Raw genomic sequence first — 24,889 nt, forward strand, 5'->3', positions numbered from 1 at the left:
CAGATTTATATATTGTATGTTTATACTATGTGAATATTGAAATAGGATTAGAAAATAAGCCCAATAAGTTTGCACTTCCCGTTAACATCTAATTTGATAAAAATACAGATCTGTATTTCGTTTCGTTTTTTAACACTTTCGATGGCCTCTACTACATGAGAGGTCGCATCAGGGGTCATACGAGCGGCTTTTGACCTATGACGTCAGACATTTGATTAACCAATCAGCGTTAATATTTCTAGTAGGATACCGACAGTTACGTGCATCGCACACCAAGAACACACAGCAACAGACCGTTTTATTGGCCCATCCCTCAGAACGCGGGTTATATAACAACTCTTCCAGATCCTAGTGTAGTAAAGACAATTAAAACGAAATTGTGAACTATAAAAATTAAACGAAATAGGATCTGTGTTTTAATCAGATTGCGTTAAAATTATTCATATAAATTGTTTATATACAACTATTTACAATAATTTATTAGTCCTTATCCCATTTTCAGATGCTTTTTTGCACGTTTTCATATTTCAAATTTCACTTTTTCATCACTCGCATTTTCATCATCGACTTCCTTCATAGCTAACTTGTTTTTCATTTCATTGGTCAGTCTAGCGACATCAGTTTGGGAGTCATTTTGTTTTGAGAGGTCTGTTTTGGAGCCATTTTGTTTTCCGAACTTGATCATCTCTTCTACCGAGAGCACACTCAGCCTTCTTTTCATTCTGTTATTCATAGGCGGTATGTAGGCTCGAGGAATAATATATGTCGATAAATTAAATAAATCCAAAAATATCTTATAACGATCACTGAAAATACAAAGAAACAAAACTATACATTCAAAACTCCAATTTAACTTTATACTAATTATGTTCAAATACAAAGAAACGAACTCCAATATATATTTAATTTATATTAATTAAGTACAAATACCTACAATCGAATCTATATTTGTAAGTACAAAATGAATAAAATCAAATGTTCCAACCTAATTATTTTGTTGTTATTTTTTTTCTGTTGTACTAAACTCTCACATGATCAAATGCCATGCGGGGGAATCGTACATAATGGCTGGTTTCAGAATTCTGTACAAAGAAGGTATAGTTTTTTTAATTGCTATTATGGATGTGTTAAAGGGGATAAACCGCTTTGATCAAAATAAAGTGAACAATTATTTTTTTTTTCAATTAAAACTAAAATTAGAAAACAACCCAAAATTTGTATTCGTTAAAAAATATAATCGATAAAGGCAACGTTGACATTTAACAGAATATTATAGAAAACACTGAGTTAAAGATTTAGCTATTTAACTTGTCATCTTATAGAGATGATCCTATCACTTATGGTCATAATACATCAGATTAACCAAATGTATTTCAACCTAAATCAACAAGATTTGCTATTTTAAATAGATAGCATCCTTTTGGCTTACCAGAGACACATTACGTAAAATTTTGAACAAAATCAGTGACATAAAATGAAGTAAATGAAATGGTGTTTAACGTCGTCCTACTTTTCTGCACCGATTAGGCTAATGAGGACGGACGAAGAAGGTTATACCTGCAAACAAACCAATAAAAACGATAATTTTATTTTTGATCCAGATCAAAGAAATGAAATGGAGTTTAGCATCCCTCTATTCTGCACTCACAACAAAGAGAAATGAAAACTCTTTTAAAAAAAGAATATATTAGTCGAAAAACTATAAACATACATTTTAAATATTAAATGCCAATGTTCAGAAAAATGGTTTTCATCATCAACTGCACGTCATTTAAAAATGATTTAGTAATTGGAAATTTTTTTTATGAAATAAACAGTATCTTTTCTGATTTCGTCTTCAGAGGATTAAATACAAAGCATCCCCACGCATCAGATGCCAGAATAATTGATAATCTTACATCCAATATCGTTACAATTAATCTAAATATTCAGTACATCGTGACCAGTGTACTTTCACGTTCTGGTTATTTTGGGAAATAGTTTTCAAAGGACATTTTGATAATTTGTATTTTTAAAAAGCTCTAAGATTATCTCAATGACAACAATTTCCGAGTCTTATGAACTATTTCTTTGAATCCCGGAATCTGAATTTTATATATTTCCTTCTAAGTGCACTGTCTGGGTAAATGTAATATATACTCTTCAAAAAAAGTGGGGGATATTGAAATGCAAATAACTATGCAGTTTGTGAATAGTCATGGACACTTGACATGCTTTGAGAGTATGTTCGCAGATGAAGAACTTATCGCCCCAACAGAACCACTGAGCTGCACATGCGACACGCAATATCGCGATAAACGTGGGGGGGGGGGGGTCATTGTCAAATTTGACACTTCAAGGAAGGGTTGATGAAAACTGCCGCGTGCTGGTTTATCTATCCATGTTTGCTTTCCTATCGGTTCTTGCATAAAATTTACTGTTTAGCGTATCTTTGCTTTAGTGTGTTACGTTTCATTTGATAGGGAGACGTATTCGTCGACGTCAACGTTAACCGACAACACTGCAAGAATTGTCCGTGGCACTGCAAGAGGAGTAGGTCAGATTGCTCCAAATTGTGATTGGACGGTTGCTTAGGAGCATGCCATGACGAATTGCTGAATGTCTGGGGAGTGGTGGAGCAATTACTCATTATTAAGACAAAAATCAAAAACATCCATTTTCACTTTTGACGGTGTATCTCTTTGCGAGTGAAATGGGACCGTCAGATAAGTCGCCCATATGAACTGTTTATGTTCATGTGTAGGAAATTGGCCTGTTATTAACATACACTGGTTACCTCTAATAAAAACAGCAGCGTATTTCCGCAGTTTTGTATTGTTTCTGAATATCCCCTACTTTTTTTTAAAGAGTATATAATATAGCGTTCCAAAATATATTCTGATTAGACACCTTAGTGTAATCGTCTGTGTTTATCATACAGTCCATATGGAATTTTGGAGTCGGTGTGGCTCGATGAATAAAGCACTGGCTTGCTAACCACGAGTTCTCGGGTTCGTTCCAGGTGTTCTCTGGTTTTTCGACGTGGTGTCTCCTTGTCAGCGGTGAAAGATGGAAGGCCTTGCAAGGATCGGCGACTAGTCGTTCGGATGAGTGCAAACATCCCAGGTTCCGTGTACACATGGTGTGCACGTAAAAGAGCCCCTGACGGTTGGTATTCGAAATAAGAATAGGCAGACACAGTTTCCGTCATAAAACACTACAGGGCGTATGCCTGTTTTCATTAGCCCAGGTTAAACCCCGTTTCATTTTATTTCATGTGGAATGTTTGCTTTACAGTTATAGTAGTAAATGATCTTCGAGATAATCAAGTCTCCCATTCAATTATTAATTGAAAAATGCAATTCCTTAAATGAATTACGTGAAACGGTACATTTTAATTGAAGAACATGTTTAGATAATAATTTAAGTCAAGAGCTGATTGAAGGATAACAAAAAATACAAATGTTATGAAATAATTACATGTATACTCTTAGGTAAAATACATCAACCGTAAATACATATATAAAGCGGGTATTCCCTTAAGTATGAAATCATGCACAATAATGGATAACCGATGTTTCGATTTACTCTAAAGATTTGTTCATATTTAAAGGGATATTTCCAGATATTTCAGTTATATTAAATGCGCGTACCTTGCCCTGGAGATGTCATTGTTTCATCTATAGTACATTTTCGTTAAGAACCTCTATCGTTGAGTACTTTGTCAATATCAGATTGGTCCTTGAGTTTAAATAACCGAGAAAACATCACTGGTATTAATTCTAAGTTTGGTCTATTCTAGTCAATTACCCCGACTTAATTTATTTTCAAACCTGAGTGGCAAGTTGTAAAGTTGGTGTCAAGTATGAAAGAGTGAATTTTTCGTTGTACTGTGGAGAGAGAGGAAACAATGGTGAGATATCTTCTTTTTCTTCTTCTTTTTCTATTAGTGTTTAACATCCGCTTTCACATATGCCCGTCTTCATTAGCCCAGTATAGGAGCAGAACAGTAGAACGTTAAACCCCATTTCATTTCATTTCATTTCATTTCATTTCCGCAGACAAACTGATTTATTTTTATCATTTTAGCGCAAGCACGGGGGTCTTTCTTGTGGGAAAATAAATGAGTACCAGGAATAAACAAGTCGTCCCTATCTCCAGTCCATAAACGGCCACACCAAGAAGCGCGACACCCTAAACCTCTACCCCCCCTCCCCACGAAGTCCCTTTAATACAAAAGAAAACCCAGTAACAGAAACAATCTACAAATACCTTATTGTTGATCGTAGATACTGATATCCAGACGACCCACCAGTTCCAATCTTGCTACCAATCATTCTCTGCACCATTAACACGTGGTTATCTACATGTAACAATTAATTAGATATAACTACAATCTGATTAAAAACACACATCTATATTTCATTCATTTTTTATACTTTCAATGACCTCCACTACATGAAGATCTGGCCGGTTGTAGGGGAAGGTCGCGTCTGTGGTCATACGAGCGGCTTTGACCCTCTAACGTCAGACATTTGATTGACCGATCAGCGTTAATGTTTCTAGTGGGATACCAACAGTTACTTGCACCTTACGCCAAGAACTCGCCGTAACAGATGGTTTCACTGGCAAATCCCTCACATCAACCAGAACACGGGTTATGTAACAACTCTTCCAGATCCTAGTGTAGTAAAGACAAGTAAAACGAAATTTTGAACTATTAAAAATAAAACGAAATATGATCTGTGTTTTAATCAGATTGATATAACCCATAAAATAAATGCATTCAGAAAGTTATGTCAGTTACTAATTCTTTAAATAGACGAACTGATATTTTGATAATATGCCCTAAACCCTTAAATAAAATTTAAATGGATAGAAATAAGATTTAATGAGTTCAAGTTGACATAATAATTGATGATTAAAAATATGTTTCTGTATTTGAATCTTTTGTCTGGATTTGGTTTGCTTGGTGCGATTCGTCCCATTCATATATTAATTATAACACTTATTATTGTATTGCGTTACTCTAACAAAGGAAACATTCTATGTCAATTCTAATTGCATCTATATTTCTTTGTGCTGCATCAATACTATCGATTAATTATGTGTTCTAATAAATGTCTTATTTCATTTAAAAGTCAATAATAGCCGCCATTTTGTTTTTCTGTCAACAATGCAAATCTCGTATATTTGTTTCCTAACGGCCCATTTTCTTTTCCAAGCAGACAAAACAATGAGTATAGATTATAAATAAAGACTTGATTGACGTTTTGTTTGTCTTACTCACATCTCCATTTTGTAATTAATGAGTCGATGTCCATCAATAAGGTTAAAACTTGGAAAGGTTGGTTAAAGCGTGGTTCATCACGGTACAAGGAAATAAGAAGAGCTCCCTGAAAGGCTTTGTGACTTAGTCTTCTTTCACCTAATAATAAAATAAAACGGATTAATTAAAGGATTTAGTCTGATCTAAGAAGCATGGAACTAATCCAATAATAGGTCTACCAGCTCCACCAGAATCATCTAATTGTCTTTCTTTATCAGCTATAGGATTTAAGAAACTTTTCATTACAGGTCGCATAATTTTACTTAGATGTTGTTGGGGATATGTAGATAGTGGCAGTGTTACTACTAATATTAATCTGATCACAAATTGTTGACTACCTGGTTGAGTTCAAACCCAACGAACATTTATCTCTAAAATGTGAAAGTTCGCTACTGCGCAATATACCCGACAATTTTATTGGATAAATTATCCCTACGTCCAAGCGAATTATTGAATTAAAAATTGAACCACATGAAGGCCCATAAAATTGCGTTGACTTCGATTAGGCTTAGCACACACCATCTCGAGATAGAGCGTGGTCTGTATAAAAATATTCCGCCACATGCACGTTTATGTAATCAATGTAATAATAATGAAATAGAAGACGAATATCATTTCATATTTGACTGTAATAAATATAACAATCTTAGAAATTCAAAATTTACGCCAATTTTCAAAAGCAATCCGCACATCTCGTGCAATATGATTAATGTTTTAAATCCCCCAAACGAAATTGCCAGTCAGGTTGCTTCATATATATATAAGTGTCTCCAAGAAAGAGCATCAGAGTTACCTGTTAACCAACACCCCAGTTCAATATAATATGTTTATTATACTAATACTTACGGTAGAAATAGTTTGTTTATTTTTCAGGCTAGTTTAGATAATTTTCGTTTTAGCTCTATACTGATTCACATTATACCGACCATCTTTTAATGCTTATAGACTTGTTATATCACATTGTACATCCATAAAGGATTACCCCAGATGTTATGTTACAATTGTATGATCAACTTTTGTTTAAACTGTGTATGCTGTCCTTGGTGGATGCAATGATACAATAAAATCTTATCTTATCTTATCTTATCTGTCGAGTGGACGTTGTTACCCCCCCCCCCCCCACAACCATCTCTCTTTTAGATATATTAAATAGATAGCTAGTAGCTAGACATAATGTGTCTTTATTAGGGGTGTATCAAATCAATCAAATATGAAATAAATTTTTAGTTCAACTGCTTGAAAACATTAGCAAATTATATTAACGACTTTCAATTTAAATAGATACACTATAGATCCATGCAGTTTCAAAGTTTATATAACGACTTTCAATATACTTAGATACACTATAGATCCATGCAGTTTCAAAGATAACATCCATTAATAAACCAACGTTTGAAAATATAAATATAGTTGTTTTACCTCTTTCTCTTTGAGCATTATACTTGTCAATGTCAAACAAAGAATCAAACGTTTCCTGTCAATTAGAAAATAAAATAATAACGATTAATCAAACTGTTTATAGAAACATCCAAAACTGTGTTACTGTATTTTAAACTGAGTTGAATTTTAAAGATACAGTTATTTCTATCGACATACATGAAAAACTATCTAAATTACTCGACTAATAAGTTTGCTTAAAAGCAATAGACCTTCTGTGATACCTTTGAGTAAAGCTTTTTTTTTTATAGTCTGGGAATTTTATCGTCATCTCCATAACGGCTATATTTGAAAGCCGACAAATGCATGAAATGGACGAAGCAGCGACAGACTCAGTAGTTACAATTAGGTACCTTAAATTATAGTGAACTTATTAAGTAGTTTGTGTCTAAATACTTGAAAAGGTAACTTGTATGTGTTATGAAACGTTGTTATTGAATAACAGAGAAGTAGCTATATCCATATATACCTTTTTTTTGTGTTTTGTTTTGAATACAAATATCATGCTTACATGTCAAAATCTGTTTAGAGGGATGGACGAATAACCCACTTTTTAAATATACATTCCAGATGTATATCGGGATGCATTTTCCAAGTTTATATTTTGAATAAATTGACCTCGCGGTTAGTCAGTATGGGTTATATAGCAGATATTCAATTCACCATCAAGGCAATATAAAAAAACGTAATTGATTTCAGCCTCTATACAGTGCAATGAAAAATAATAACATTTATTTTATGATCAGTAGTGGAATACCGCGTTTTATCAGTGAAATAAAAATGTTATTCCACTGGCTAGTTGTTTTTACCTAAAATGATTGTAAAATCATAAAATAAATAGAACATTTGTCGTTTTGTCGTGAATAACATATTTTATTTCATCTCTAAGCAAGAAAACGTTTATATTTTCACTCATGCTACGCATATGTTATTCACTCTAAAACGACAAATATCCTCTATGTATATATAATTCCGTTTTATTTCGTTTAAAAATTTTATCTCTTTCGAACCTAATAAATCGAACAATTAATTAATGTAAACTTGACACTAATTACACCATAGCAACGTACTTACCCTGGCTTTATTATAGTCCATTAAATAACCGGCTTTCACGTCTTCATCTTCTTCAGTCTACAAACACAAAAATGGAATGAAATGAAATGGGGTTTAACGCCCCTACTGTTTTGCTCGGACTGCGGCACTATGGCCTATCAAATTCCAACTGCCAAGGGATCTTTTACGCACACCCCAATGTATGTATACACGGGACCTCGGTTTTTCGTCCCATCCGAAGGACTAGATAGCTTTCTTTGGCAGGCCCGCCGTCCTGCACCACTGACAAGGAGAAACCATACCGTAAAACCCCGATGAACCTTCTCGGCCAATACAGGGATCGAACATGCGATCTCCAGGCTAGCGAGCCAGCGTCTTATCAACTTAGCCTCCGTGACTCTTCATTGAATACAGATCGTGGGCCTACTAACTAGGCTACAGAGATGCGACGTAGCCAGTAATGTTTAACAGTAAATATGATTTACCTGAGCAGGATAAAGATAAGAATCATCTTGCCATCTTTTCACAACTTGTTGAAATATATCCCAGAAATTAAAGCCATCTTCTTCTGTTAATCCCGGTGTTCTTTCTAACCATCTCTGTTAAAGACATTAATAACATAATAAAGGCGGAAGTGGTATTGGGGTGTTTTGATATTCTGCGATAATTATTATCTTTTGCAAATTTCTTTTTTATAAGCACAATTTCATTCAAATATACGGTATCTGACTAAGCGAGTGTTACCCCTCTCTCCTATAACAAAAGATAGCTATGATTAATGTTTAAAATATTTTGGTTCATTTACTGTAATGACAGTATAACCCGATTTCTTGGCTAAACAGTTAATCTGTTCGAAATACTTTAGTGGGGCTGATGTATAAAGTATAATATTTTAACATGCTTACGGGTGAATCTTGCGTTTTGATTGGTCAATTAGACTCTGTCGATTGGACAACAACATCCCTCTGTTTTAGTAATTTCTTTTATTAGTAATTTCTCGGGTCCTAATGATCTCAAGACATGTCCATTGGACAATAACACCCCTCTAAATGCGAAACAGGAAGTGTTTATCTTCTAAATAACTCTCGAACTGCCAAAACTATAGTTTCCATCTATTTTTTAAATTTTAAATTTTTTAATGCATAAACATATTCTCACCTCAACCAAGGCCAATAATGAAGGAGAATCGAGCGAATCTTTAAGTTTTGCAATTGATTCTGGATCATTAAAAACACGTATATAATGTTGTTGGTTATATTTCACTCTCTGATCCTGAATATATAAAAAAACAACCAAATAAAAGAAGTAAAGGGCACATGCATGATAACATTTGAACCGCACATAAATAAATAAAACTGGTAGATTTTGTTACAAGTGACAATCTAACTCCATGAAAATAAACAAGAAATAGTAGGTACTAAAAGACAAAAAAGAAAAAAATAACTTCACAATAAATCTGCAACTGACAGTCTAGGTCTACCGAAATAAACCCCAACCGAAATAAACCCCAATATAATACCTACTGTTAAACAACAAAAGATAAGTTTGCAGTAAATTGCAACAAAGAGCGTTTTCTAATCCAAACCATAAATGGAGGGCTTAAGTCCATGGAAATAAACATGCAATATAATATTTACTGTTCAAACAAAAAAGATAAGTTTACAATAAAATTATCACAGAGCGTTTTCGAATCAAAACCATAAGATATACAAAATATAGCAATGTTCATAAATAAATAAAACCAAGTAGGAACAATCCAAACCAATTAGGAAAAATTTGAAGTCCTAAATATGGAATCGGCAAAAAAGTGCAATCAGCAAATGGACTGTTTACCTTGTACAAGTACTTGATGAACAGTGGTAACAAGTGTCCGGAAGAGTAAGCTTACCCTGCCTGGAGCCACACCCATCATGGCGGCATCCAAACATTCAGAAGATAACACGGTCAAATAGCGTAATCAGCAAGTGGACTGCCGTATGCATAATGCACATGATGAACAGCAGTAACAGATGTCGTTGACATAATCAGGAAAATGGTATACGTGTCAAATTAAAAATATATAGAATAAGAGACATGTTATATTTACCAATCAGGTCAATATGACGACCATAAATCTTTTAAAACGTTTATTTAATTTTAGTGGGCAAGTATTCCTATAGTTGAAGTTCAGATTCCAAATGTCTCGATCTACTTAAACAATCAACATAAAAAGAACAAGCTCTCGCGTACCGGACTAACTGAGACACATACACTCCGTAAACTTGTGTCAGTGGAATGTTACTACTTATGAATGGAAAGTTGACAATCGGAAGGTCAAAGTCATCACGTTTGTAAATGGAGAGCTGACAATCGGAAAGTTAAAGTCATCACGTTGATCCTATAATGTAACACCAAGTTTATGGCAATTGTCAACATCGAGCCGCAGGTTCAAGTAGGATTAGTAGGAAGCGTAATTGTCACTGTCAGTAGCGTTTTTATATATGAATTCTAAATAAACACTAAATTTAGAATTATTCAGTCATAGAACATTATCGATATATCGATAAGTGAAATTAAAACGTCTGACTAATCGTTTGTTTTACGAGTGCCTGTATACAAACGGCTTCGTAAGAATACCGAAACAAATCAGCAAGCAAAAGTGCGCAGTTGGTGCCCATGAGGATACATACCACTTGCTGATATATTTCCCCTCCAAATTCAACAAAGATATTATCAATTAAGAATTCGAACATCTGACTTGTCTTGCTGGCGGCGTACTTGTTTTGGAATTACTATGGTTCTTAACAAACTGTGACACTCTCAGGCGTGAATAAATAAAGTACAGGGATATATTAAACAGTCATTTTCAATGTGCATATTGTTACCCAATGCGAACAAAACATAAAAAATAAATAGAAGGTGATGAAATAATAGTAAATGGGGATAAAAAAATAATATTGCTGTTGACTTATTCATATAAAGTTTATCTTGCGGATATAAAATGCGGATACTGAATATTGCTGACATATAGAAATATCTGGCTAAGTCAATTAGTGTAATGAGTTTGTGTTTACATTGAAATGGTATAAACAGATTAATGTGGGCGTGTAAAACAAATACGTGATAAAGAGTGATTTTGATATAAAACCAGACCCCAAATAGCCGGAAACTAAAGTCGAATCATTAGATTTGCGTAAATGGACTAATTGGGGGTACAGATTAATCTAAAAGATCGTCAATATTTAATAGAACAAGTGGTTCCCATGCAAGATACGCCCACATTTTGCACGAGATGGACGGAGAATGAGCCAAATAAAAGTGATTTTAGTACAACCAGGGACCATAATCCAGGATGTTAGTTCAGATATGCGCGAATATCGAAGGGAGACGAGATCTGTGGGTTATACACATATACTTTTCTAGTTTCGTCAAGATCGGATAAAAATTGTGACCTCTAGGGTGTCCCCAAGCTAAAAATGGGATTTTTCTCACAATCAGGGCCCATAATCCAGGCATTTACGGTCCGATACATGTCAATTTCGACAAGAACCGACATCTTTGGCAGAAAAAAACTATATTGCAAGTTTCGTCGAAATCGGATAAAAATTGTGACCTGTAGAGTGTCCACTAACAAATTTTTGACGGACGTACCGACGGACAAGGGCGACGACAATACACGTCCACATGTAAATGTAGGCGTATAAAAATAAGTGACACAAGAAACGAACCCTGTGTCACACCAATGAAAGCAATTGAAAGACTCGATATGATTTTGACCTATAATAGTCTGTCCATGCGTGTATACTTATCTTTATCAAGAAAAGGGCGCCCCCATTGACATAGATATTTGAAAACGTTCTTGCCATTTTTTAATTCTACGAATGGCCATTATAGTTTTCTTTTTAGCTCATAACCTATATGATATTAACATAAACGTCCCGTCATTGTTTTTAAGTCTACGAATAAGGTAGAGGGCGCGGTGCAATATTGTACATAGAGAGAGAGAAATGGGGTTTAACGTCCACTCGACACAAACTAGGTCATTTCGGGACTAACACATGTATCAATTTTATTTCAATAATTCGCTTGCGCGTAAAGGTCTTTAGCAGTGGGAGGAAACCGGGGGACCCGGATAAAGCCTACTCCTTGTCACGTACAACCGGGAATCAAAACCACACCAGTTGACTCAATGACAGACCTTATGATACAGCGCGCACGTGCTAACCATTCGGCCATCCACCCCCCCCCCCCTACAATATTGTACAGACCGTGCCGTGGCACCGTCTTCATTAGACTGGATCGAGCAGAAAGTAGGACGTTAAGTCCCTTTTATTTCATTTGGATAAAGCGTGGTGCAATATTGTATAGAGTGTGATGCAAAAATAGACATTCACTTTAACCAGGAAATTAACCCCCCCCCCCCCCAAAAAAAAAAAACCCCACCGCCAATCAATTAGATGCAGTGATTGTTGAAAACTAATAAAGAAATCATCGTGATAGACTTCTCTTCAAATATTAAACAAGGAAATTTCTTGGTGGCTTGTTTGTTTATAAATAATAGAATGATATCAAATTCTACAAAGATAATAAAACATTTATTCCCTAGAAACCAATTTATATACGCGACTGATCAGTACAATAATGATGAAATACCAATAACAGTTACTTTCATTAAAATCTCATCTGTCATTTCTTGTATACAGGTAGAAGAACTTAAAGGGGTTAACTCTCCCTATTTATATATGCTAGTGTTTAAAGTGCTATAATGTTATAGCGAAAGGGGTGGAGTGTTTAAAGTGCTATAATAATATAGGGAAAGGAATTGTACTTTTGGCTATAATGTTATAGGGAAAGGGGTCGAGTGTTTAAAGAGCTATAATCTTAATGGGGAACATAATATGGATTGTTTAAAGTGCAATAATGTTACAGGGTAAGCAATGGCGTGTTTAAAATGCTAAAATTTATAGGGAAAGGGATGGGGTGTTTAAAGTGCTGTAATGTTATAGGGAAAGGGGTGTGGTGTTTAAAGTGCTGTAATGTTATAGTGAAAGGAGTGGAGCGTTTAAAGTGCTGTAATATTATAGGGAAAGTGATGGATTGTTTAAAGTGCTATAATGTTATAAGGAAAGTGATGGGATGATTAAAGTGCTGGAATGTTAAACGGAAAGGGTTGGAGTGTTTAAAATGGTGTAATGTTATAGGGAAAGGGTTGGAGTGTTTCAAGTGCTGTAATGTTATAGGGAAACGGGTGGAGTGTTTAAAGTGCTGTAATGTTAAAAGGAAAGTGATGGATTGTTTAAAGTGCTCTAATGTTAAAGGGAAAGGGATGTAGTGTTTCGAGATTTGCTCATAGTACCCATATCAACAACAGCAGATAACAATCATGTATACACAGAAAAGTTATACATAAACTTTAGGTTTGTCCGAATATTCTGTAAATTGGGAGAAAATAGCACTGTCAATGGCGATAGATAATCTACACGGGGTAAACTGCAACGGTGTGCAAGTAATGACTTTCAGAAAATTATTACGTTATGTCAAAATGTCAAATGAAATCCAGCTGATTACTTGTTGTTCATAATGTCAAAACTCTTGTAACAGATTGTATATATACTTATTTGTAATGAGTGTCTATTTGGAATCCACTCTGCTAGAAAGGATCTCAACAATCCAGCTATTTATTATCAGTAGTATAAATATTTGATTTGGTGTTGTACTTGTATTAATTTTAAAAATATGTTTTATATTTTACTTATTACTATTAGATCTACTTAGAATTGTTATATTATGTATGACTACTACTTTATTTTCAAACACATCAAGACAAGGGTTGTTGTTTTATTAATTTAAAAATAAATATGGAAAAACGTCAAACCGAGTAACGGGTCAAGTCGCGACTTCGATTGCCATGACGTATTCCATGTGTCGCATTAAGTTTAATAATAGAGGTATTGATTGACTGTATACTCTAGTTTTGATTGGTAGCATCCGCATGCATCTTTTCTATCTTATATGATATGCCTTTCTTTGATGCAGATATAACACTTCCTATTTACATAACATATTGCAAAAGTATTATTGTTTCTGCACCGAGAGGGCCATCTACTTTGAGGATAGATCACTATCCTGAATGGACGCCATTTTCAAACATTTTGTAATGGCGTTCTAATCTATTTTACATCTTGGATGGACACAAAGAATAAAAAAAAACATTTTCGATTGTATTAAATAAAAGCAGAGTAAATAGTTTTCAAACTTCACGAAGTATACTTGGTGTTTTCGACTAAAATCGTCGAACTGTGTCTGTTTTCAGGCGGAGTTTTAGACAGACAGTGTAACTTTCGTGTGTCTTACCTCTTTAACACCCATTTTGTTTTCAAAGAGACGAAACTGCAAACTTTGAAATCCTGATGCTGTGGCCAGACTTGTTCTGGAAAAGGAATATGATAAAATGTAAAACACCTGGAACCTTATTCGCGAAATCTTAAACTAAGGAAGCAGCCATCTCATTGGATGAGAGTTAACATCTTACTACAAATTGTAGCTCTTGGCCAATGAAAGGACAGAACTTTTAAAATATTTTAGTTTATGTTTTCATGAATACGGCCCCTGAGCAGAGAATATAATAGATGAGATACAGGTAAAAGAATATAAGGAGACACACCTGTGTCAGAGACGATGGGTTCCATTAGTTGTGTTTCTTTCAACGCAAGTCGATAACCTTATAATGATATTTACCTATTCGTGATCATAAATCAATAGCAATTATTGCTAAAAAACGTTTTATCATTCCGAGATACTCCAAGCTCAGTTTACATTCTAGGGAAGCGCGGTGGTTCAGTGAGTAAGACGCTGGCTAACCAGGATATCCCGGGTTCGGTCCCGATGTTGGCCGAAAAAATTCCTCTGAACTTTTGCGGCGCAGGTTCCCTTTGTCGGTTGTGTAGGTCGGAAGGTCTACACACTGGAATGTGCGTAAAAGAACCCTTGACAGTTGGAATTCGAAGAAGAGTAGGTTGAAGCCGGGCCCGTAGCCACGGGGGGCTATGCCCCCCCCCCCCCCAATATTTCTTAGAAGCGTTCTTAGCCGGCCACATCCTCAGCCCCTCCAAAACATTCCGTAGCCCCACCAAATTTTATGAGCTGGCTACGGGCCCGGTTGTAGCGCCGCTTATCTGGTCAAATTTCCCTGATAGCACACTGCATGGCGTGTGCCCATTTTCATTAGCCCAGTTAGTGCAGAGAACTAGAACTCGAAACTCCATTCTGTAAATTTTAACGTAGCCGCAATTGTAATACAAAAAATCCATGAGCAGTGGCACTACCTGATAGTGAGGAAGTAATGCCCACTGAAATAGAAACGGCAGACGAGGTACTTGCTGCACTGTAATAATGGATTTGTTTAATGTATTGTTATTTTATGAAGCAATACTTTATTTTCAGTCTTTACCAAGATATATTATTCTGTTAGATGAAAATGGGTCTTGTGCTTAAAGAAATATATTTTCTGGGAGATGTAAATGTTTTGAGACGGTCGGGGCCTCAAGATGTTTGTTTAATTGGCTGTACAATAATCGGTCCAGCTTACAGATTAAAGCATCATGTACATTTACAAACCTAAATTCTAGAAAATCTAACGGTGTCATGGTTTCAAGGATGTTGATTTGGTCCACCAAAAGCTGAAAAATTATAAAGGAATATATATAAATGGACAGACATTTTTTCAAACATGTCACCATTGCTGGTTAAGTAAACTATATTATTACCATTACAAACAACTTATGCCAAACCTCGAGCCTTTCTATGGCCTTTCTGGTAGCAAACGTTATGGTTGGCAACAACGGATGAGTTAGTTTTCTCGAACTAAAAAGGTTATAAAAAACCTGAATTAATTATTTCTCCGCGAATACACCCTGGAACCAATGCTTGAGTGTTAGAACTATGGATTGGATATTGCATATTTAGACAGGGAAAGGGTTGAGCTGTCGATAAATGTAAAGTGATAGAAACTGTGTCGAAATTCTCAGAAGAGATCTAGATCTTTGAAAGATAAAAAAAAAACCGTGTCAAATAGTGTTTGGTCATTAGCCATCACAATCGTCATTTAAAACATTCCATCGAATGAGGCCACACGTGCTATAGTCAACGCACTTGTATATAAAGACAGAATTCAACTATATGGTTTTATTATTTATACTTTCAATTTGATATCTTTCCTTTACTGGATCATCAATCGCCTATTAAATATTTATGGAAATCTAAATCGTATGTTAAGGAAGTTCATTTATGTATTATCAGCCTATTGAATTCACGTCCTTTGATTTTGTTATTGCCATGTATGGTTTCATGATCTGTTGTTATAGTTTTTTTGTATTTTGCCTTTCATTCTGAATAGCTTGATAACATTGAGAGAACGCTCTTCCAAAAGTCGCCCAAATAAATTTGAAGTAGAGTAGTTTGTCATAAGTACGTCTTATAATTTACTGATGAACCATCTTCACAAGCATAGGGAGCTAATCTAAATTGGGGGCTGAGGCCATTTGCCCGAAAAATTTCTTCATCACAGCCAATTTTCAGAATGAATTAATCATAAATTACAACGAGTTTTCCACAAATGTTATTGCGCGAGGGCGTAAGTATTATAGTATTCAAAACGTAAACTAAGCGTCATTTCATTTTACAATATTCTACAATAATATTTATATGATATATGGTCTCATTCTCTGATGTTTGTGCCCGAAAAACGGAAATACATTGCCCGAGAAATAATGGACGGTTCACCGAATCGGGAGGGGGGGGGGCTACGCCTACGCCCATCTTGACAAGAAGGATTGCCATTTTCAAGGGCTACGTTATTACTTGCTTTCCACTTAATTGAATCTGATACATACGAACACGGTGGCTGAAGTCAAATCTTGTCTACCAACGGGGTCATTTGCAATTGTGCACGCGATAATTACAGATTGTGAAATATGCACTCATTTTAGTTCAGTGGCCTTTATCATTTTATATCTTGAATGATCTATTAACAACAGATACTTGTGCTTGACATAATATTCCCTTATAGTGAATGAAAATAAAACAATAGCAATCGATTGTGAAAGCGATGAAGTATCTCCTTAAGAAGTCGTATAATTTGAATGAGCCGCTCAAGATTTTGAAATAACGATTATCTATAGAAAAGTTTAGATCGGGCAAGATTCTTTTTAAAGATAGTATGCATTTAATATTTAAGAGGCTCGTCTCGATTTAAAGAGAAATATCGTTATATTTGGATAAACAGGGTAAATTATGGACACTCTGCACCCCGAAACCCACCTTAAAGCAACACGATGTATGATTTGTTCATCGATGTTCCGTACCCATTAATAATGTCCGCCAAAAAGCTAATGAAATATTATTATTATATTTGGACTGACCCCTGAATCCTCACTACCCACCTCAAATCAACTCAGATATGTATCATTATAGTTCATCGATGTTCCGTACTCATTAACAATGTCTGCCAAAAGACTACTGAAGGTTTTACTAACGCGAAATTCTCTTTTCTAATAGTTCAAATCAGCTTTAAGTTATCGATCAAAGAGATATCGTCAGTATTCGTCCATGGAATTCCAAAAATAAAGAATATTAAAGGCTGTTCTATAAACATTAAAACAAGTGTCCGGAGATCTGTCATACCTTTAAGATGAGCACCACTCGATTGAGACGATTGACAATTAATAATGTTTTACTTTCATCCAAGCGCTGAAAGAAAAGAGGTTAGAATGCGTTAATATTCATCTGGAGGACGGGTGGTTACTGTCGATGCTTATTACCAAGTACAAAGACCACAATATCAATATATATATATATATATATCGCATCACATGAATTATTATAGTTAAGGTAACAATATGTAAGAATAAAAAAGGAATATAGACTTTGAGAGCATACACAGCAGCCCATAGGTTTTACGGCACCATCGTCTTCTAAATTCTATCCATAAATATCGGTCTAAAATGGTAACTTAACAACGGATGGCAGCTTCCCGGTATCTGAACATAACGATGATCAATATGAACAGGTTAAATATGAGTGAAATGGGGTTTAACTTCCAACTTTTCTGCATCATTACCAAACATTAAATCATTTATTTGCCCAACCGGAATTATTTTGTAACATTCTAGACCTTTTAAACGAGGCAGGTTTTTATCATAAATTTTAATTGTATATATATATCATCATTTCATTTTTGTTTTTTAAATATTTATATGCATAGAAGATGTATTTCATTTTTTATTTTATTTACCGTGATATTGTTTTAATTTATGCATATAAATATTTTTCTGTAATATAATATAGCCGCTCTGAAATAAATAACCATATGTTTAACGCAATAAATAGTCCGGTTGGTGCTGACGTGTCATTAAACCACATTTCATTCATTCATTCATGTTCTGCACGGACTGGGCTAATGAAGACAGGAAAAGGACGTACAGTGTGCTATGAGGGGAATTTTGCACAGACAGCGGCACTATGGCCTACTATTATTTCAAGTTCCAAAGTGTACATGGGACCTCTATTTTTCTTCCCATTCGAACTACTAGAGAGCCATTTTTTTCAGGCCCTCCATCCTGCACTACTAAAAAGGGGAAATGACGCCGGAAAATCCCGTGGAACTTTCTCGCCCAACACCGGATCGAACAAAGAAACTCTAGCGAGTAAACGACTTACTCATTGAGCCAAAAATGAAATGAAATGAATTGGGTTGTTTACGTCCTACTGTTCTGTTCCAAACTAAGCTAATGAAGACGGGCATACACCATACAGTGAGCTACGGCCTACTCTTAATTCGAATTCCAACTGTCAATGGATCTTTTACGTGCACGCCAATGTGCTCACTGAACCACCGCGGCTCCTTATAGTGATAGGAGTCGAACGTAATATCTCACCCCTTTAAGAGACTATCTGAAAACGTTGAATGACAAATTTTGAGGATTTCGGAACCAGTGTTTTAACTTGACAAATAAAGTCAATTTATTAAATATAATTTCCCCTTTAAACTTTATTGACAAAAACATAAATATTTAATTGCAATAACATTGTTTAAATGCATCATATTGAAAAAAATGGCTTTGTGTAAATAATATCATAAAACTTTATTTCTATATGCAAAGAGAAAATATATTATCGTTACACTTGTTTAAACATGTCAACATTTTCAAAATAAATCTCCATCTCTGAGTGATTGTATTTAAAACAAGTGGTCCTTCTCAAGAGACTTTGAACATGAAAGTTCACGTTCTTTATATTTGAATAAAATTGATAGTGCTTGCGATCTATTGAAGTGGTTTTCAGAAAGGATAACATTTATGCAGTATTAATCGTTGTTCTTTTTTCTTAACGTTGATATTAAACATTACTAAAAACATAAAGAAAGTCGGACATAGAAGGACAAATCAATCTGATTACCATCAATTCGTCATTAGCTTTATTTTCGTATTTCATATTTTAACGGGCTGAATTTTACTTTACGAAAAGTTTTATCATTGTACCGCGTCCTTACTTGTGTACTATACACAGCCAATGAGAAACGCGGCTCTAATTTCGAAACAGGAAGTATGTATATTTCTAACATGAGGACAGAGAATTTAACACTGCACCGTTTTAAATTTGTGTGGCCTAAAACTGATATATGTGTTTTATTTGTGGGTTTACTGGGGCGTGTCCACAATTTTAGCAGCAGACGGTCCAGGGTAGAGACCGCGTCAAGCGGTTTTTTGTTTGTATTTTTTTTTTGGGGGGGGGGGGGGGGTGGGGAGAGGGGGGATAGGCACCTAGTTTACTTTTAAAGAGAGAACAAGTCAAATGTTTCCCCTATATCTTAACAAACTGTTACCTATAGCTATCGAGCGAAATTTCACCTCAGATCATTTTGATAACTCGAAAGTAAAAAAATATGTACTATTTTATTGTAAATGATGTAATTATTATAAAATTTGGGGACATTCAAGGTTAAATAGAACTTTGTGGGATTATTTAGACAAAAACGGATGTTGTTGGAAGGAGAAAGCATAAAATCGTAACGAAATAAAAATAAATTTTAATACCATGAGATATACCCTTGTCTTTGTATGGAAATTTAGGAAGATGGGCGTGTCAATAAACCTTTAAATCTAAACAACTAAAAGAAGGAAATGTGTATTGTCTTACCGGTGCTTTGAAAACTTCTCGTACCGAATCAATTTCAAACAAAATTTGTTTAAACCACAATTCATAAGCTGTAATAAAAATGTAAATAAATAAACAATACATATAGAAAGAGGGTGAATGGGGTTTAAGGTTCATTCGGCACAAACTTTATCATTTCAGGACTAACATCTGGTTAAATTTTATTTCAATTATTCGCTTGCGCGTTGGGGTCTTTAGACGTGGGGGGAAACTGGAGGAACCCAGAAAACCCAAGAGGTTGGACAGACGTCGCTACTCCTTGTCATGATGAGAAATGGTACCACGCAAATTGACTTAATGACAGACCTTATGATCAAAAGCGCACGCAATAGACCATACGGCCACCCCACATAAATATATAATGATATTTACGTACAATCAATAATGTGCCTAGGTAGTTACAAGTATACGAAGTTAGACATATTTCTGTGAAACATCATTTTAATACTCCGCTGTCAATCCATATTAAAATTCTAATTTCATCAACCGCATCATTTTTATGGCCAATTATGTCTTAATGTATACAATTATTTATATTTCAAAGAATTTATAAAAATTAATTGTGTTCCTAAACAATAACACAAAAATCAGTTTTAAATGTGTTCCTACACAATAAAACAAAAAATCAGTTATTTTTACATCGACAAAAACTCATACTGTTAATTATGGAAATCCGGTGGTGCCAATATTCACATATTTGCCCCACTGGTTGATCTTTCTAAACCACCTGATGCTGTACTCACCTTGATGAGTGATGATAAACAGATGTTCATCATGGATGGATGACGTCATCGACTGGGCATTCAGCAAACTGTGCAACTATTTGAAAATGTAAATTAGTTATTTTCTTAATATATACAGTTTCAATGGGTTTAGGGATGACCCCCCCCATCCCATCCCACTTTATAAATGTTATCCAGGTGCCACCCTTCGGAAACCTAATTGTAAAACTTTTGGAAATATGGATGGAGCGCCACGAAATGATGGCAGGTGGTGAACGGGCAAAGTCCACATCTATTTCTAATAAATAGATAATGATCTTATTTAGACCTAGGTATTCAAGACCGTGGGTTTTACAGCAGGTTCAGTAGATTAATACTATTATATTTCTATTATCTAACAACTAATACCTCACAATTATGTCCACATCATATTAAAGGAGACATACCCAGTATCATATTGTTCAAGGGAGCATGCAAATTTAAGACCAAAATGTACATAAATTGAATAATATGTCGAGCCTTAGTCCTGGACAATAGGGCTTAAAGGTGCGTTATGCAAGAGTTAGATAAAGAACTGGTCGTTCTTGCTATGATAGTTCAATAATAGATAATGAAAAATGGTTATATTGAAAATTATATTCAAATTATATTCGATTATCCATTTTATCATTAAATTTTTAAAACTCGTGCGTGTTCAAATCCATTTAAATCTCTGCCACACGATGCTCTAGATAGTAGATTATAGCCTTGTCATATGAATAAATGTCTAATTTATAATCCATATAGCATTTAAAGCCAGAAAAAAGACCTAAAGAAGGTAGATTTAGATCTTACATAAGGCATTTTTAATATCAGGATCTGTAAACTACTACAATTGCCTGTATCACAAATTATACAGCGAAAGATAGAGAGAGAGAGAGAGAGAGATGGGGGAGGGAGAGAGAGAGAGAGAGGGGGTAACGTCCACTCGACACAAACTATGTCATTTCGGGACTAACACATGCTTCAATTTTATTTCAATAATTCGCTTGCACGTAGGGGTCTTTTTTAGTAGTGGGAGGAAAGCGGAGGACCCGGAGAAAACCCACGAGGTTTGACAGGCGACCCTACTCCTTGTCATGTACAAACGGGGAATCGAAACCCCACCAATTGACATACAGCGAACGAGTCTTATAGTTTAACTAACCCAAATGTTGAACTCGGGTGATTGTTACGTGCGTAAAAACCTTAGAAATTGCGCATGTAAAACGAAGGTGACTTCGTAAACATGTTAGCAATGACCCACCTCTAAATAGTCACAATAGCTGATTGATTTTCCGTTAGACATCTCTCTTTATTTTTACCTGCGGAAATAATTCATACAGATAAGAGTGTTGTTGAAATGAGTTGATTCGACAGTAAATAGGTTAAGAAAACGAATATGTGTTAAGTTGGTTAAAAGATAAGAAAACATCGAAAGGGCATTGTTCTATTCTGGATATTCGTAAAGTTGTTATGAATCCTTATAACTCGTATCATGTGCAATCTGTCCATAATGTAAAACATAATATCTTAAGGATATTTAATACAACTCAATGTATACGAATATCTTTGCAGTTTAATGTATACGAATACCTACCAAATGTTCTCAAATAAACTTTTGAAAACCAGACTTAGATTACTACTAAAAAAGCACCTGTTTACATTTAAGGGTGCTAAATCCTTAACTCTATATTTTCCATAAAATTTGAAATTAAATACACGAATTAGAATTCAGTATTGTCTCATTTCAATCGATATTAATGTTGTTAGCTTGTCGTGAAAATATGGGATCCCATTAATGAACATTTTAAAATCAGTACACGAGTCTTGTATTTTTATGATTTCGGGCACCATTTTTGTAATGAACATTGACAAACATATCCTACAAGACAATGCGGAAGTAATTAGTAATGGATGATTTACAAACGACAAAATAACACTTTTAAAAAAAGGTGTAGAATGGACTAAGCAGGGATAAACGACTGTCGTTGTTTGTGTATTTAACCGAACATGATTGATTAAAAATTGCAATAAATATTTTAAAAATTCAATATAAAAACACACTTAATACACTCATATTACATAAATATGTGCTGTTAGACCCATTTTCGTCTGTTTTAAGGTTCCAAAACATCGATACATAAACCTTTTAAGACGTTATCAAGGAGTAACAAACGATATTTGAAAACGTTTTATATAATTCGTCACAGTGTTGTCATGCAAGTCGAAGAAGGTTTCGGGGATATGAACAAAAGCAATGATGGGGCGACTCGATAAGCCAGTTAAACAAATACAAAATCCCAAGCGAATATTTATATCCCTGAGACGCGTCACTGGCTATACCAAGCGAAACAAATGGTTACCTGAAAACTATATAATCTCCATGAAACTCTTTCAATATTTTTATTTCATTATTTATAGCATTTACACTGTTTGTGATCAAAGCTGATTTATTATTGTAAGTTCGTTCAACCGTGAAAAGTTCTTATGTAAAAGAAATAACATTGTTTATAATAGCCTACATAATGACAATCCCAAAAGCTATTTAGATGCTTTTCTTTTCTTTCAGATAAATTTCAAAAGCGATCGAGTTCAAATATTACTGAAAGCTACAATTTTGCAACATTTATGACAAAACAGCCTCCGGTCTTCAATTATCGAAACAGTGGCTTCTTAATATCATTTTTGTTATGATTATGGTGATCTATCGTTGGATCGATATCGTATCGATTATGTGCCAGAGAGAGTAAATTATTATCATCACGATATACTAAAACGGCACAACTCATAAATTATACCATCTTTAAGAAATAATTGACTTTACTATTCAAAATACATGACATGCAAAATATGGGACAGAAATGAAATGAGTTTAATAAGGTCCCGACATTCTGTACTCTTCGGGAAGAGTGCTATGGGGGATATTTTGACGGATAGCACTGTTTCTGTCTCATCTTCATAGATTCCAGCTGCCAATGGTTCTTATACGTATACGCCAACGCAGGGTCTTGGTTTTTCGTTCTACCCGAAGAACTAGACGTTGCACCACCACTCACAAGAAGAACTTTCTCGGCCAACTCTCCGTTAGTGAGTTAGTTCTTACTAACTGAGCGACAGTGGCTTCAATATTTAAAGCAGATCTTTCAACCCGTTGCTGAGATATAGACTTTAAGAGATTCAACACTAGCCGTATGTACTATAGCCTATAACGGTTTTCAAAAATTTACGCCGAATCAAAATAGGACAGTTCTTGGATTTTTCGTAATGAGCAGAGTTTAGGGCTATTTTGAAATATGAAAATAATTACATCTATTCCTTTTTTGAAAGTTAAAATTTATAGCGTTGAAAAACTTACCTCGAAATGTTAAAGTGTAATTCCTGTTGTTAATATTCCGGACCTTGTCCAATATTATCCTGTTTAGGAGCAGAAGGTAAGCGCGTATACATATATATCTATATCTATTACTTATAGGTATACAACAGGAATCACGTGACACCCAAATATCAATGGGAATTAACAGCTGTCGATTATCGGTGGTAAAATGACGATTTTATATTTATACTAAAGATAAGGTCATTGTTTTCAATCAAATCTGTAGTGTAATAGTTGGCAAATAATTGAGTAATGATTGTCAGATTTAGTGAGTGACGTTATGCTGCATGTCAAATCGAGGATAGGCGTAAAAATTAAAACTCATATTTGAGTTCCAAAGGTCGTAAAATATTGATGAGTCTTGCATGTCTTGATAATGGAATTCAGGAGAATAAAGGTCTGTTATTTTAAAGGTGCACGCGGTTACAATCTACAGAAGGGAATATGGACTTAGCCTTCCGTGATTTCGTCCACCTGTGCCTGCCATACTCTAGGCTTGCCTCTTGACCACAGCTGACTGTTCCTACAAATTTCATAGGAAACATTACTTTGTCTGTCAGTTCAGTGTCTGCTTTTCAAATTAGAACATATAAAACTTTACAGATACCTGTTATACGCTTACACCCCTCAATATTCCCCAAACCGCCTAACTATTCGATCAAGAAATAACAACCGCTGCCCAATGGGTGTTTTTCGAGTAATCCAGTATTTTTCTGGTAAGATTGGGCGTCTATACTTTCCATATATACAAAATTTGCCATACTTATATTAGAAATAACTACC

At 34.8% G+C, this 24,889-nt stretch overlaps 1 protein-coding gene across 1 annotated transcript; it reads right to left on the reverse strand.

Moving 5' to 3' along the window:
- Positions 1-21: 21 nt before the first annotated feature.
- LOC126830835 (tryptophan 2,3-dioxygenase) lies at positions 22-24,157 on the reverse strand. The gene is made up of 14 exons (XM_050561268.2): positions 24,089-24,157; positions 21,998-22,055; positions 20,734-20,809; positions 19,973-20,040; positions 17,459-17,524; positions 15,395-15,456; positions 14,132-14,207; positions 8,957-9,070; positions 8,284-8,397; positions 7,820-7,876; positions 6,728-6,782; positions 5,270-5,407; positions 4,252-4,342; positions 22-806 (listed from the first exon to the last, which is right to left on the reverse strand). Exons 2-14 carry the CDS (start codon positions 22,037-22,039, stop codon positions 521-523), a joined length of 1,245 nt encoding a protein of 414 aa, XP_050417225.1. The 5' UTR covers positions 22,040-22,055; positions 24,089-24,157; the 3' UTR covers positions 22-520.
- Between the last annotated feature and the right edge of the window lie 732 nt (positions 24,158-24,889).

The sequence above is a fragment of the Patella vulgata genome, chromosome 8, assembly GCF_932274485.2.
Source record: "Patella vulgata chromosome 8, xgPatVulg1.2, whole genome shotgun sequence".
Taxonomy (NCBI): Eukaryota; Metazoa; Mollusca; class Gastropoda; family Patellidae; genus Patella; species Patella vulgata.